The sequence below is a fragment of the Acanthochromis polyacanthus genome, chromosome 13, assembly GCF_021347895.1.
Source record: "Acanthochromis polyacanthus isolate Apoly-LR-REF ecotype Palm Island chromosome 13, KAUST_Apoly_ChrSc, whole genome shotgun sequence".
Classification (NCBI taxonomy): domain Eukaryota; kingdom Metazoa; phylum Chordata; class Actinopteri; family Pomacentridae; genus Acanthochromis; species Acanthochromis polyacanthus.
This window is the reverse complement of record NC_067125.1, coordinates 37,259,369-37,274,699: the sequence shown is the minus strand read 5'-3', so window position 1 is coordinate 37,274,699 and position 15,331 is coordinate 37,259,369. Positions and strand designations below refer to the sequence as shown.

The window sequence follows — 15,331 nt, the reverse complement described above, 5'->3', positions numbered from 1 at the left end:
CCAGCTGCACGTTCACCCCTCCTCAGTCAACACCACTGCCAGTAAGAGCTCTGACCACCACCGGGTGCTGCTGGGAAACACACACACACACACACACACTTGTGAACATCCGTGCATGTCTTCTGTACGACACACCGGCATCACACACCTGCACCCCTCTTTGGTAGTGACCCAGACACAGTGCTACAGTGTGCTGCCTCAAGAGTCTGCTTGGTGTAAACATCCCGGTTTGCTGTATCTGGGGCATGCAGCATGGGTCGGTGGTCCCATTATGTAATCCAAATAATAATGTGACTTAGTGGATTCTAGTCCTGAGCAGTGCCGAGAGCTTTGTGAGGAGCCAGTGCTGTGTAATTGCAGAGCAAAGTGTTCTGCGTGCATGTATGCAGACAGCAATCCAGTGCTTTGGGGGTCTTCTTGATATCACAAACACTGCACACACACTCTCAGGCGATGCAGCATGAGAGCACAGCAGAGGGAACAGGGCTCGGATTTGTCTGAGTTTGCTCATAGTTTTGTGTCAGCTGTCTGCAGAGATGCCTTTCCCAAGCTGTACCACGGAGTGCCATGACTTTCCATTGTAATGACAGAGACACAAGGAATTTACTGTAACCCGTCTGCGTGGAAAGAGGCTGTGTTTTTGTGAGTCAGGGGGAGTGATAAACACACACAGGGCACAGTTGCACACTTTAATCTTGGATCTCTGGAGCCTTCAACTGTTAGCTGTTGAACGTGAGCGATTATACTGTGCTGAAAAACAAAGATTTACATCATCCGGGCAAGACCCCTCGCAAGGTTTAATGAATAACAGGGAAAGAAAATGGCTCTCAAGACTCATATCGTGTTAATCTGGTTATTAAAGCCTGCAAAGTGGCGCAGTGTTAGTCTAGCGAGGTGATCTGCGACCACGTAAGCAGTATGAACACAGGTGATTTCACTGAGTGGCTGCACCTCTCCCCCCGGCTGGATAAATGGAAGCATGGATGGTTGCTTTCAGGCCACCAGTCTGCTAGGGGTCACTCAGAGCCGCTGCAGCTGCTTGGCTCGCACAGGCCCAGACGGTTTGTTTCAATGGCCAAGGTCAGCTGGAGAGTGCAGGTTATCAACTTCATGTGATGCCATCTGGGTTGAGAACTTGCCAGGGGGGAAAAAAGAGATGTTAGCCCGGTGCCTGTGTGTAAAGAAAAACCAGAGTGTAATGACACATGAAACTGCAGATCTGGTGTGGATGTGTGCACATATTCCTAGATAGGTGCATCTCTGTGTGCGTAACCTACTTTTTCTTCCCATGGCCCCTGTGTGTTATACTGACCCATTCATCCCATTATGTACATATAGCAGCTTGTGGCTTTGCATAGTGCTGGCCCATTCCCATGTGGTTCTGTCTATCAGCTTTGCAGGTCGGATATTCATCCATGTTCTCCCTTTTTGCTCTCATTACATTCCCCATATGCTAAATTCCCCTGTAACTCATTGTCCTCAAATGACCTTGTGCTGATATAGTTTGCAAGTCTAATGCTGTGTGTGTGTGTGTGTGGGTGTGTGTATTTAGTGTTGTTGACAATGTAATCAGTTGGCGCAGATCTTTTCATGTTAAGTACCCTGTAGTCCCTCTGTACTAGACCAAAGATTTTATATTTTATCCCCTTGAGGCCTGGACTTGTAGCTGGAGTGCCATTAAAAGATTTGGATTTCTTCATAGGATTTAATGCCAAATTGCGTACCTGTCTACACCGTGGCAAGGGAGATAATAATGGAGAGTGTTAAACCTATTTAAACAGCCATTACCTCTCATCTATAATTGCAGTATAACTACAAATATGCTGAAAGCGGATCAAAATAGGCAGCCGACTTCTCTTTAAGATTAAGGCCGTATATAAATGTGTGTTCACAGTGGCAGCATATCAAAAATACTCTTTCTTATTTCAGTGATACTGCTGTGCTGTGGGCATGTCAAAGCAAAACTAAAAAAAAAAAATGCATGGTCATCTAGCTAAGAGTGTTGGATCCGGCTCAAGTGTTATCGCAGGACATTGTTACCATTAGTTATCGATGCACTGCGATAGCCAGTCAGTGCAACCGCACATTCCTGGTAAGATATGTTGGAATCTCGACAGGCGGTTTATCTTATCATCAAGCTAGAGGATAAAATGGATGTTAATGTGATAAGTTTCCAAAAAATGTTGTGTCAGACAGTATTCTAAACCACTCTAAAGTGTTTTGGCATTTGATAAACCTTAAAAGACGTGGGTCCATAACTTAAAGTCGCCGTCGTTTCATTTAGAAGCTGCAGCTGCATTCCAATTACTGATTACTGTATTTTCAAAGAACTTGTTTTGTTTGCCTAACAGTCCAAAAGCCAAAGATAATCAGTTCAGTATCGTAGAAGACTAGGAAAACCTGCAAGTATTCACATTTGTCAGGCTGAGACTTTGCCTGTTTTTGCCTGAAAATAACGAAATGATTCATCAATTGTCAGAATAGTTCCTTCTGCTGGTTAGTTAATCATTCCAGTTCAGTCTAATTGGTAGCTGAATCAGCATACTAACGCATTGTGTTTTTTTTTCCTAACACAGTCCTGTTTTCTAGCCTTTTCTGACGGTGGTGTGATTGCAGAGGACCAGGGTCTCTTGTTGTTTATTCCTCCAGCTTGGCTCACAGATGCTTGGAACACTTCAGATCACACTGATGAAATGTTGTTTATGAGACAGTCTGAAGGGGAGATGTTAATATTGCCTTGTTACCTACCAGACGTCATTAATCAAAGCCAAGTGTGTTGAAGTTTTAGTGTGAGCTTTACGAATGTTCGTGCCATTGTGTGTGTGTGTGTGTGTGTGTGTGTATGCAGTAAAGGCATGTGTTTGCCTTTGTTGTACCTTCTTATGAGTTTTCATCAAAGCTCAGATTTTAAAACTGTTTATAAAGGTTTCAGCACAAGCTGTATTTAAGTATTTATCTCGCGCCTCAGTTGTTTCATCGCTGACAAAGAGCTGGAAAGGAACACACTGTTTCTCCTTGCTGCTTGGAGAATGTTAAATTTCCAATCCAAAATGAGTCTGAGCTATTACTCTATTGTCTGTTTTTAAGAAACCGCCTGTTTACAGTTGTTTTGTTGATGTTTGATCATTCTGCAGGTGGCCATTAAGATCATCGACAAGACCCAACTGGATGCTGTGAACCTGGAGAAGATCTACAGAGAAGTTCAGATTATGAAAATGCTGGACCATCCTCACATCATCAAGCTCTACCAGGTGAGTCTGTAGCTTCAGTATCACCTTCTGACTGCTTAGAATGCAAGATGTAGACATCATTAATCATCTTTATGGAGGAGCTACTTTCATTATTCAGGCTAAAATATATCATGAGGCTGTCTTTCATGAATGGAAATAACTTTGTGAAATGTTATTCCTCCATGTTTTAATGCTGTGACTATAACTTGGTTGTTTGTTTTTTGTAATCAGTATTTTTGCATTTTTTTTCCTCTTGCTTGACAAGCTGCGTCGAGACATTTTTCAGGAGATTTCTTTCTTTCTTGGGTACTTAGATTTAACTTTTTTTTTGACTTGTCCCATTACAACTCCTTGCTCTCACTGTTATTGTAGTTGCAATGTTGGAAGAACATCACTCCACTAGAGGTATTTACACTAGTCAGTGCATCACAAAGGAATTTTTGTGAAAACATTATCCATGACACGTTTATAAAAACATTTTCGAATGGAGTTAAAGCTCTAATGACTTTTACACAAGCCCAGATTAACGCCGTAATGTAAACTGTTCCAGGGAGGAGTGTGAGCTGCCCGGGCCAGTTTCCCAAAGACATTTTGAACTAGTCCTTAGCTTTAGGCCAGTTTTAATTGTGACTTCAGATTAGTGTAATGAGTGTGAAACGGTTTCACAAATAAATGTTTGCTTTAACCACTGTCTTGACGCTAACTCACAAGAGCCGTGTTTCAGTGGTGACAATGGCAAGAAATTAGCCTAGCCGCGCTAGACCCATGCTCTGAAGACACAAGGGTCTAGGCACGCTCGACAGGGAGGGAGGCGGGCTAAAAGGTTGTCTATCAAGTCACTCTGCAGCAATTGGGTAGGTATACAACCAATCGGCGCAACGAATAGGCTTCTAGAGTGCCGGAAATCAGAGGATGCAGTAGTTCGGTGACGCCTTATTTATACAGTCAATGGGTGAAGCTCAAGTATATTACAGACATGTTAACAGAAAGATTATTCAGAGTCTGTGCTAATGGAGCTCAACGACTGTTGTCGTTTTTGTTGTCGACCCTGGCAGAGAATTAAATTTGTTGCCGTGGGTTGTCTAGCGCGGCTAGGCTAGTTGTTTCCGGTTGTTTCTGTCAGAATCCTTGTGCCTCTGTCGTCACTTAGTTACGCCCGCCTTCTGACTCTACACTTCATGGTGATTGGTCCGGCCAGTTTTAGGAGCATCCAACCTCGAGCCTTATGGAGGGTAACTAGACCCACTCTGGCAGAGAATTAAATTCGTTGCCGTGGGTTGTCTAGCGTGGCTAGGCTAGCAAGAAATGACAAAAAAGAGGAAAATGTGGGTCGTAATTTGTGGTTTGGAGGTAGTGTTATGTGGAGCGATTCATGAGTGAAGCTATCCTGAGTTCATTGATGTTCCTTTTCACTAGAATTAACATCACTAAATCAGTTTTGTTTTGCGTTTTTAAAGAAAGCATGCACAGTTCCAGAATACTTAATTTTTGGGTCTATTATACCATCTTCATATGATTTACATTTTAAAAACTTTAAATAAGCTTGTGGTCACTGCCAACAACTCACTGAACAATGTTGGCAACAAAGGCTATGGAATAGATTTGATAGATTTGTGAGCATGTCCAAGCAATCTTATGTTCACTTTTGACTTGCAAGGACCATTTTTTTATATAGGTTTCCCTCAGATTTTCAAACTATGACCCTTGTTTGACATCATAATATTATACATTTTGCCAGAAAATGACAGTATGCCCACTTAAAAATATATTGTTACAGTCTTCTAGTGTTTGCAAATTTAGATCCAAAACATTTTGTAAATCAAACATCAGTCAACCATGTTATCTTTTGGTTTGGAAAGCTTGATTTACCCAGAATTCATTGCAACTTTGTCCATTTTGAGATTTGGATTTAGTCATGATGTCATTTCTCTGAAGTTAGTTAGATCTAGGCCATATTCAGAATCTGTCTCTGTGAAACTGGCCCCTGGTCAAAAGAGGCCCCTCGGAGAGCAGGGGTGAGATTGTAATATGTAACATGCAATGCAGCGAAGGCGCAATGTGACATCTGTTGAGGGGGCATATAACAGATTTCACCACTGCTCCTTGTTGATCTTCTTTTCAGGTACTTAAGCAGCCAGGGTGTTGAAGCGCGAGACCAATCCAGGCCATTTTCTAATGCATTAGCAAACAACTGCTGCCGAGCAGAACCTGCCTCTGCTGGATAGCTAAAGATATGAGAGCATAGTTAATGACTGACTGACTCTCTGCACTGTTTGCATCTCTGTATGTGTTCTGCACTTTATGAAGGCGCTACTGGCACGACTCTAACTAAATACTATTTGTGGCCGAAGATGGTAAAAAATACATGTTTTATTTTACTTCTGCGCCATCAGATCTTACCTGTGTTAGTTTCCCATGCACACTTTTCACACAGCTCTTTCATTTACAAACAGTTCGCCACAGCAGAGAAAGCACAGGCATGTTAGCGATGGCTCAGTTTCATTAAACCATAGCAGTGAACCTGAATGCACAATAGCAGGACCTCTCAGCTGTATTACAGCCATCATTAATACAGTCCGTTGTGAGAGCTGCCCACCTACATGTAAATGTCTAGTTTAGGTCATAGTAAATTAACAGCTTGTTTAATAAGCATTATTAAGTCTTATCAGTGTGCTCTGACCTAGTGGGACTTAGTGAGAATATATTTTTTTGAATATGGCAGTGCTGTGCTTTATTTGTTTACACAATGATTTTGCCAAAAAGACCCAAAGGAAAAGTTGGTTAGAGGAAATCTGCTGTAAGATTTTAAAGATGTGTATGGTATCAATGAAAACTGAGCATATTGGCTTTTGTTTTGTGACTACTACAAATAATGCAACAGCACAAACAGCCTCCTTGGGTATTTGATTTCCTGAGGTGGAAAAAGAGATATAATAAGATGTGAGCTTAGTGCTGATGATGTAAAGCACAATGACTTGTTGCTATTTAGGTTAAAAAAAAAAAAAAAGGCTCTTGAACATGTTAACAATTGACCTTGGACCAGTTCAGTCAATATCATTAAGTTGATAACTGGGTCATAAGCAGAAACTAATAGGTAACTAAACAGTAGCTACAAAATAATGATGTAGAGAGTAAATAGCTCATGTATTGGGTTATCTGTAACCTTCACATTAGACACAAGATGCAGACACAACCCATAGTGCTTAGATAATTAATAATAAACTGTGGTCTTGGTCTTGTTCCTGTAAACCTTCTGCACATTCTGACATGTCATAGTATGAAAGCAGAAGTGTAATTATTGAAACTAATGATGGCCACGTTCTCTTCATCTACTTCAGTTCCAAGGTCCTGATGGTGTGAATGTTGTTTCTCTGTCAATCTGTCCTAACTCATGGGGTCAGTTGAATCAGGCAAAGCTGTTGGTAGTGTTATTAATAGCATCTTTTCACACTGTGATGAGTCAAATGTCTGACTTTGTGGTGCTCTTGAAACTTACATCATGGCTTTCTTTTCAAACTACAAATTCCTAAATTGTGTGTAATGATTAATTATTTAGATTCATACTTTATTGTGGCATGATTTCAAGCAGAAAAAACTGAATAAAAGTAAAGAAAATTGAAGCAGCATTGCTCCTTGGTAGACCTGCGCTGTTAAAACAGAGTGTTTTGTCCGTAGTATCAGGTGAACTAAAAATATTTTCGAGAAATAAAACCCATAAATATCACTTCCCTCGTGCCACCGTGACACCTTTACAGTAGCTGTAAGCATGTTCACGTATATGAGGGAAGTCCACATAAATTTTACGAGACCCACAAAAGTGTATTTCTTTCTGTGATTTGTTCTGGTTGTTGCACTTTATTGGTATGTTAGGCAGAGAGAGGCAGACTCGTTTCACCTAGTTGCCTTGATGGCTGCTGTCTGTCACAAAATAGCCAGCCCACCGATAACGCAACCGTTTTTAGTGACTCAGTCGTGTTACATAAGTCTTTGGGTCCTGCTACTTTGTTTAGGAAAAGTAAATGAGTGTTCATTATCATTACACAACCATGCGGCGCTGTTCCAGCCTTCTGCTGTGTTATTTTGGTGTGTTTCATTATTTCCGATGGCCTATCCATCCAATCAGCTCTCGTCAATTAGCGATTTCCTTTCCAGTCTCATAAACTGGGGTTGGCCCTGTGGCCCAGAGGAAAGCCCCAGCTAATGAAGACACACAAAGACAGAGACAAAACCAACTGTGGACCCCACTTCAGTTTGCCATGTGTTGTGTGGACCTCCTCTCTCTTGACCCCAGTCTGCCGGCATTATCCTCGTCTCTCCTTTCACATCTGACAAGCGTCTGAATCTTTTGGATGTTTAGTTTTCCATTTTACCTCTTATTCTAAGCTGCCAAGAATCTTTCTACTATTACAAAGATTTTTAAAGAGTCAAAATTATCACTTTCAAAATATACAAAACTGCTCGCTGTCTGTCAGTTGTTTCATAGTGATGCCAACACAAAGTTCATTTGCATATCAATCATGCTACAGGAAAGGCTTGAATACATTAAGCACTATTAGGTGGATCATGACCCCAAATCAATATCTTCGACGCTGCAATCGATGCCCAATGTTAAACCCATTAAAATAATTACATTTAAAACAATGAATTATTCATTTACTTACTTGCATTAAACAATTCCATACATATACAGCATATGTCACCACAGAAACTACAGCTGCTCTTCCTAATAGTCTAGTTTTTAAAAACAATGTTTAGATGATCTTCAGACATACTCTTCATGTCACCACAGTACATGTCAAAGGGCAGTGCTGGACCCCATAAATGCCTGAACACAAAGTGCAGTTTGCATTTCTTGGTATCTGGAATTCAAAACAGTAATTCTCGTTTTGAAACCTGACCTTGCAAGTAGGGCTGGATATCCAACCTCTGAAATTTTTTGCCATAGATCAAAATTCACTGCCTTAAATAGCAAAATCTAGCCTTAAATACTGAATTGACTTTGTTTCATTATTCTTTGATCAGACGATCCATGATGTAGAATTAGACCTTTTTTAATCAGCAAAGTTCTCGTGTCTCTGCTTGTAATAAAGTATAAAAAAAGGGTAAAAAACAGACTACAATATCAATACTGTATAACAGCAGCTGATTAAAGCTCACACAAGCACATTATATTAATGTTTACTGCAGCTTGATCAATATGTAGTTGTTGTTTTTTTAGGTTGATACAAATAATAATCAAAGGACACGTGTTCATTTGCTGTACTGTATATAAAAACACAAACGGCAACAGAAAACCTAATTGAAATGTTTTACGTATTTAATCAAAAAAGGACCATTCAACACCTATCCTTTTTATCCGTTTATCCAGACTGTTAGTGACGTGCAACCAATCAGATAATGATGTGGGCGAGGCGCTGCTCGAGAACACAGAGTGGTGGCTGCAGATAGAGAGAGGCACCAGAGTAGCATGCGTCTAAAAATAATTTAAGGTATCGGCAATCCGTTTAAAAAAGAATGACAAATACCAATATTTGGAAAAGTGGTAATTATTGGATTTAATGATCAACTATGCTACTATTTGATCAACTCCTGGTGTTAGTTATTGCTTGTTGTCACTTATAAACAAATAAATAATGCAGAATAAGGAAACTGTGGTATTTTATTGGCATTAGTATCTTAGCCCACTGACTCTCGAGAGCGGTTTGTAAAAAAGATGAATGAACAACTTAAGATATTTGATAGTCAGAACAGACAACGTAGAAAGCTAGTTTTCATGTTTCGGTATTATTCTGTCATTGCACAGATAACAGAACATACATAAAATGTCACTGTATATATTGCGTCTTGTCAAACATGGGTGTAAGAATCGTCATTAATAGTGGCTGCATTCCACTCAGGTGTGCCAGTGCCAGGGCCCTGCTACTGTTCACGCTGCTTCACTGGCACACCGAAAATGAAATGGCGCCATCGGTAATGCTATTAGTTACACCTGTGCTTTTCCTGCTGTGACAAGTTAAAATGTCTGCTGTGAGGATGGTTCATTTTCCAGGTTTGATGCTGTATTGGCTCACAACTGGGCACCAATACCCGGGTTTAATTAATCAATCGCTTGTAATCAGAGAGGACAAAATATGTCCGTTACACAACTAGGACCAACGGGGAAAAAAAAAAAGAGACCTTCATTTCCTAAGTCCATGAATCGGTCAGTGTAACAGATGGAAAATTGATCATAAACAATAAGCGTGGGATTTCTAGTGTGAATGTCTGGCTCGCTGTGTCTGATTCATCCTCCCCTCTCCATCTGATTCTCCCTCCGCATTTAATTCTATTCATCTCCAGAGTGTTTCTGTTTCTAAATCGGTTCTCCTCCTCCTACACAACACAGCTCAGTGTGAGGACGGAAAGGTTTTAAGGACCATTCAGTTATACTCGGCAACACCAACCGTCCACCTCCATTCTTTTACATGGATGCCATATTTAGACCCTGAGCCATTCATGCAGTTTGTTTTGCTCATGATGTCGAGGATGCCAAAAACTGTGGTTTAGCCGCAGAGTGACTCCTGTGGACGATTGTGTAATACATTTTTAATCTGTTGTCGTAAATTTCTTTTTTTGCCTCATTCTAATTCTCTCTCATTGCAGGAGATTGTTAATTTGGATTATCTGATGATGTTGCTACTGAAAAGGGGTCTTCATTATGTATATTCACTCTCCCACTTTTTTCTCCCCCTCCCTTGGCCCCTGCTCCTTCGTCCTCTCCCTCTCTCAGGTGATGGAGACGAAGAACATGCTTTACTTAGTCACGGAGTATGCCAAGAATGGGGAAATCTTCGGTGAGTGATCTTTTCAAGTATAAGATCAATCTGACCCTAGAATCATTGCCCCACCCAGGTCATTTACGTCCTCTTCATATCAGTTTTGCTTTTAAAATCTGCTCTCTTGTACCAGTAATGTTTTTGACAAACAAGGAAGTATCGAAGTCTTGTTGAGTTTGCGTTGCCCTTACAGTTAACCCAGCCTCAATCTCAAAGGTCATATGATTTGTGGAAATCTGCCAACAACATCCTGGTGTAACCCTTGTCATGTGCTGCTAGTAGCTCTTGCACCTAATGTGCTGACTTAGTTTTCTTGCTATATAAAATGACATCATGGACAGCCTGTAAAAGCCTCATCAAAAAGAAAACGGTTGATTTATTACTGAATGTGCTGCAGAAACACAGGCACCTCGTTGGTTTACTGCTTAAGTGTTCAGATTATGAAAGATATCAAGATTGCTTGCGTCATTCCTCCGCTTTAATTGACATGGCACACAGATTTAATCTGAATACTCTCTGTTTAACCTTTGATTGACCCTGGTTTGATGCTTAAGAGCATTTGTTATGTAGCTTTGCAGGTAAAGCTGTTAGTTTTGTTCGGTTTATCTTTATTTGCTCGATACAAACAGCACTGTAGGAGATAACAGAAGTGAAATGTGTCAGAAGAGACCAAGCAACTCCAGACTCGTATAGTAAATCTTTCTACCCCAGCAAGAATTCTGAGAGTGTGAGAAACATCCATCACAATTTGTTTTTATCCAACCAAAAATCAATTTACTGTCACATAAGATAAAAAAAAGGGGAACATTTTTTCATTTGAGAAGCTAGAACGAGGCTAGCAAAATGTTTGCTATTTTTGCTTAGAAATTTGTTAAATAATAAATTAATCATTTAAATCTTTGCTTAGTTTTCTGTTGATCAACTAACTGCATTCAGTTTTTCTTTTCTTAAAAGCTAAGCTAAAGCGGCATGTACACTTAAGGCACTTTTCTTGATTTTCAAACCTGCAGCAGTCACATAATCGGTCTTCAAAAATTTACATTATAAACACTGCAAATCGGAACTTCTTGAAAAATCTTTGATTTATCATTACAGCCTGAATGTGTTTTGTAATTGTTTTCAAAGAAAAAAAAAGACAAAATGTGGCTGTTTTGACACAGTTTGAAATAGTCGAAGCAGATCACAAAGAACAAAGACGCTGATCTTGCCTTTTTCATTTTGGACTTTTAAGACATTTTGAAAAAGACAGTTCTTTTAGTGTAGAGAATAAAGTTACAACTTCAATTTTGTGAGACAAAATGGCCCAAAAAGGCGGTAGGCTTTATTCAAATTTCAAAGTGGACAGTCTGAACATGGAAGATACAGTACTGGGTTGTCACAGTAAGTCAGCAGAAATGTTAGATAGTAGTTTCCTCTGACGCACAAATAACGGCAGCTGTGCTAAAAAGAACAGACAAGGCGAAACATGGCAAAAAAAATAGTATGAAGATAAGAATTTATCTTCGTCTGCCATAGCACCATGTGCTCTCTATTGCCGCCACACATTCGCAGCACACATATTCAGTTAGCACAGTGTGTACATGCTGCAGTATTCAGTCCAGTACACTGGATGTGAGCCCAGAGAAGAGGCAGTTTTTTGAATGTGTTGCTGGATTGTAAATGTGTAGATGAAGGAAACCTGCATTATTTCTGTTTAAAGCAAAACTATCCGGTAAATATTCTAGTTTTGAACATGCAGACATGAACTATATCATACATTCAACAGGAAACATTAGGACAAGTGTAGACGTGTCAGATGTGGACAACCTGTGAAGGGCTCATAAACCACACAGACAAACAGCCTCACCTATTAGACCGTCTGAGAATGTTTACATTTAGCCTGCTTCCAGACACTAGAGCTGAGAGGATTACTCAACTCTATGGTCTACGGTGGCCTTAATAGTCATGTCTGTTGTGCGAGTGTGTGCGTTTTGTTTGTGAGTGTGTATGTGTATATATCTTTGTAATTCTGAGGCCAGTGTTCCACTTGTGATGTTGACTCAGCAGCAGCGGCAGCAACGCCTGCTCCTGTGACCTACAGAGAGCTAGGAAGCAAACCCAAGAATGGAAATGAATGAGAAAGAGAGGGAAAAAAATGTGAAGGAAGCACAGACGTGTACAGGGATGATGGCGCACATGTTGTAGCTGCTGCAGCTTTTTGTAGTCCGAGCAAACAGCAGCTTGTGTTAACCTTGAAGCTACAAAATTACAGGAATATTACAGTCCCCTCCCTGTGAAGTATTCTCTTAAAAGTGTAGTTTTACACTGTGGAGCTTGACAAGAATTTGTTTTCTGTTGAATATGAGTCTAGAGCTAGTAGAAGGTTAGCCTAGCTTAGCATAAAGACTGAGAGAAATGGCTAGTTTGGCTCCATCCAATTATAATGTGGTGCTGCTGGTGCTTTCCTATCTAACCGTGTCCTGGCTGTAGCTTTTTATTTACCTCACAAGTGCGAAAGAGTGTCAGTCTTGTCATCCAACTCTCAGCAAGAGTTTGCACATTTCCCAAAGTGTCAAATTATTCCTTTAAATAACCCGTCATGATTGGGCTGCCTCATTTTCCTATAGATTTTCTCCCGGCTCATCTTTGGTCATTATAAAACCATTGTGTCCTGATTCCTCAGACCCCTCTGCCCTGATTGCACAATGTAACGTAGTTATGCAAGACGTTTATATGTCATCATCAGCGGCAGCAATAGCAGCTTTGACTCAGACAGGCAGACACCGACTGGTAGCTGCAGCACCAGACTAGTATTACAGTATTCAATCTCGCAAAATTGAACAATCATTTCTGATTTCCAAATACACTTTCTGGAGGTGGATCAAGTCATTGAGTCATGATGCACTCAGACAAATGGATAAGCTGCCAAGCCAGTTCTCCAGTCTCTTCCTCCACTGCAGCCCTCCAGAGAGCTCCCTCTGCTTTTCTGACATGATGAATTTCTCAGGTCTGCTCCTGGCCGTAGGTTACGCACAGCACAAGATGTGAAGTTGCAGTGTAGTGGATGCTTAGCGGCCCACCCTGTTACAACGAATCAGTGAGACGACGGATGAAATTCCCTCTTCAGACCAAACCGTAAATGGTGGTGTGGAGGAACAGGAGGGGTAGCGTGTGTGTCTGGAGCCGCGAAGACAAAGAAGCGAATCTGGGTTTGGCACCAGAAGGCGGAGAGTGATGGGTTCATTCTTACAAAAGGGGTAGGTGGGCACAGTAATGGGCACAGCGGAGGCATCGATGCCAGCTTGTTGATGTGCCTTTGTGTCTGTCAGTCATTCTAGCACTCCACAGTGTGCCTCGACACCGCAGGATGGATCAAACCTGGAAATTGGGTCAACCACAAATAAAGCAGAGATGCAGAGAGCAGAGGCAGGAGGGGAGAGGAGGCAGAAGAGAATGGAGGCGAGAGCAGGGGACATCCATTTGAATTTGGAAGGTGGTGGGGAAATGTAGGGCATGCATATTTAAGAAAGCACTGCTGGAGAGAGAGGAGTATAATAGCTGGCAGTGAGTAAAATCACTCATGCAGATCTCTCGTCTGACTGTTGGGAAGGGAACGAGACACGGAGAGTGTTGACTTCAAAGGAGCACTCAGGCTATTTTTGAGACACGTTCTTATTTACATACGCTGTCAGTTTCTATTTCTCCATAATCCCTCCTTCACATTACTGGGTCAGTTTTCTGCAGATCTGTCAGCCACCAGGGTGTGGCAGCTCTGACTTACATGACCTCACGAGAAAAACTTAGCTGACAGGAGGAATGTCTGCTCAAAGTAGGACCTGTTGTTTAGTAGCAAAAAACTTAGTTATGCTTTCATGACCCAAACCTTTGAAAAGATGTGATGCCAAGAAAATGTATCCACTCTTTGTCTCCCAGTTTTACTAATCACTCCTCAGTGGTTGAGATCTACTGTGCAAGTGTCTCTGAGGTCTGTGGATCCCAGCTGATGATGAGAGCAAATCTGAAATTTGTGTGTTACTTATGTTTTTTCCTTTTCCAATGAAAAAATATAATTGCAGTGACAATCGATCCGTTTGAGAAGATGTTTCACCTGCTGCTGTTGAGTCAACAGGCAGTACTGCAGCTCAACAATTGCACACAATGGACCAAATAGATTAGAATGATACAGGCCTATACACAGACTATACAGGACTTGAAAGTCTGTTTAGCCTTCTCACTTGACACCAGAGCTGCAACATTTAATGAAACAATGGATTTGTTGTCAACTATTGAGAAATTTGGTAATGAAAGAATTGCTTTGATTCATTTCTACAGAAAAAAGTACAAATTCTGTGATTCCAGCTTCCTGAATGCGATTATTTCCTGGTGTCTTCATGTGTGTGTGGCAGTAACCTGAATATCTTTGGATTGTGGTTAAAACAAGACCTTTGAAGATGTCATCTTGGGCTCGGGGAAACACTGAAGCACTTTTTCATCGTTTTCTACCTGTTTGTAGACTAAATAAGTAATTGATTCAATGAGGAAATTAATCAACAGAATAATCCGCTTTGTAAATAATCATTAGTGGCAGCCCTAGTCGACATTAAATGTTGTCCAGTTAGGCTAGTGGCTGACTGACCTGATCTGCAACTATTTGTACTCGCAGGCAAAATCACACATCGTCTAAAATCTGGCGTATAAACCTAATGTCTACCTTTTGGTAAATGGTTTGGGTGATGCATGAAGAGAGCAAATTTCCTCCCTTTAGAAATCTAGAAAAAGTGTTTTCAGCTGAGTGACAGGTAGCGTCTTTACGTAGCTGTTTTCAAGGATCTGTCTGCTGTAAAAAAAAAAATTGGTAGACGGAAAATGTGCCAACCTGACATGTTTTTCTACATTTGAGCTGAGGCAATTTGTTCTTGTCTTCAGTGATTGCAAACATTTGGAAGCAAACAATTCAGAACATGTATAAATATTGTTTTATTTCTTAGATGTCTGCATTTTTAGACAGTATTGGTCTTACAGTAAACATCAGATTAAAGCCATGCCATTTAGTTCTTTATTAGCTGCCTCGCCTGTTAGTTTACTGGCTGGCTGTTAATATATTCAGCTTTCCATCCGAGTAAGATATGAAAATTCATTTGCAGCACCCGCATAAATCATCCGGCTAACAAAGTACTAGGTAATGTGAGCAACATGATCTTATCTGTCAAACATCCTCAAGGGTCAGTTAATTAAATGTGTTTATTAAGCGGCATATTTCTAATACTAAATGCTACTAGTCTAGGGTACAAGAATTCTGGGGCTCTG

At 40.7% G+C, this 15,331-nt stretch overlaps 1 protein-coding gene across 4 annotated transcripts in view; it reads left to right on the top strand.

The window, feature by feature from the left end:
- sik2b (salt-inducible kinase 2b) overlaps nt 1–15,331 on the top strand; it is a 67,969-nt gene that overhangs the window by 829 nt on the left and 51,809 nt on the right. For 3 of the 4 annotated variants that reach the window (XM_022200137.2, XM_022200136.2, XM_051957744.1), the window contains exons 2-3: nt 3,135–3,251; nt 10,000–10,063. In XM_022200137.2, the coding sequence (XP_022055829.1) occupies nt 3,135–3,251; nt 10,000–10,063 (181 nt within the window). Of the gene's footprint in view, nt 1–3,134; nt 3,252–9,999; nt 10,064–15,331 lie in introns of those variants that run through there. The other variant, XM_051957743.1, reaches the window with a different exon arrangement.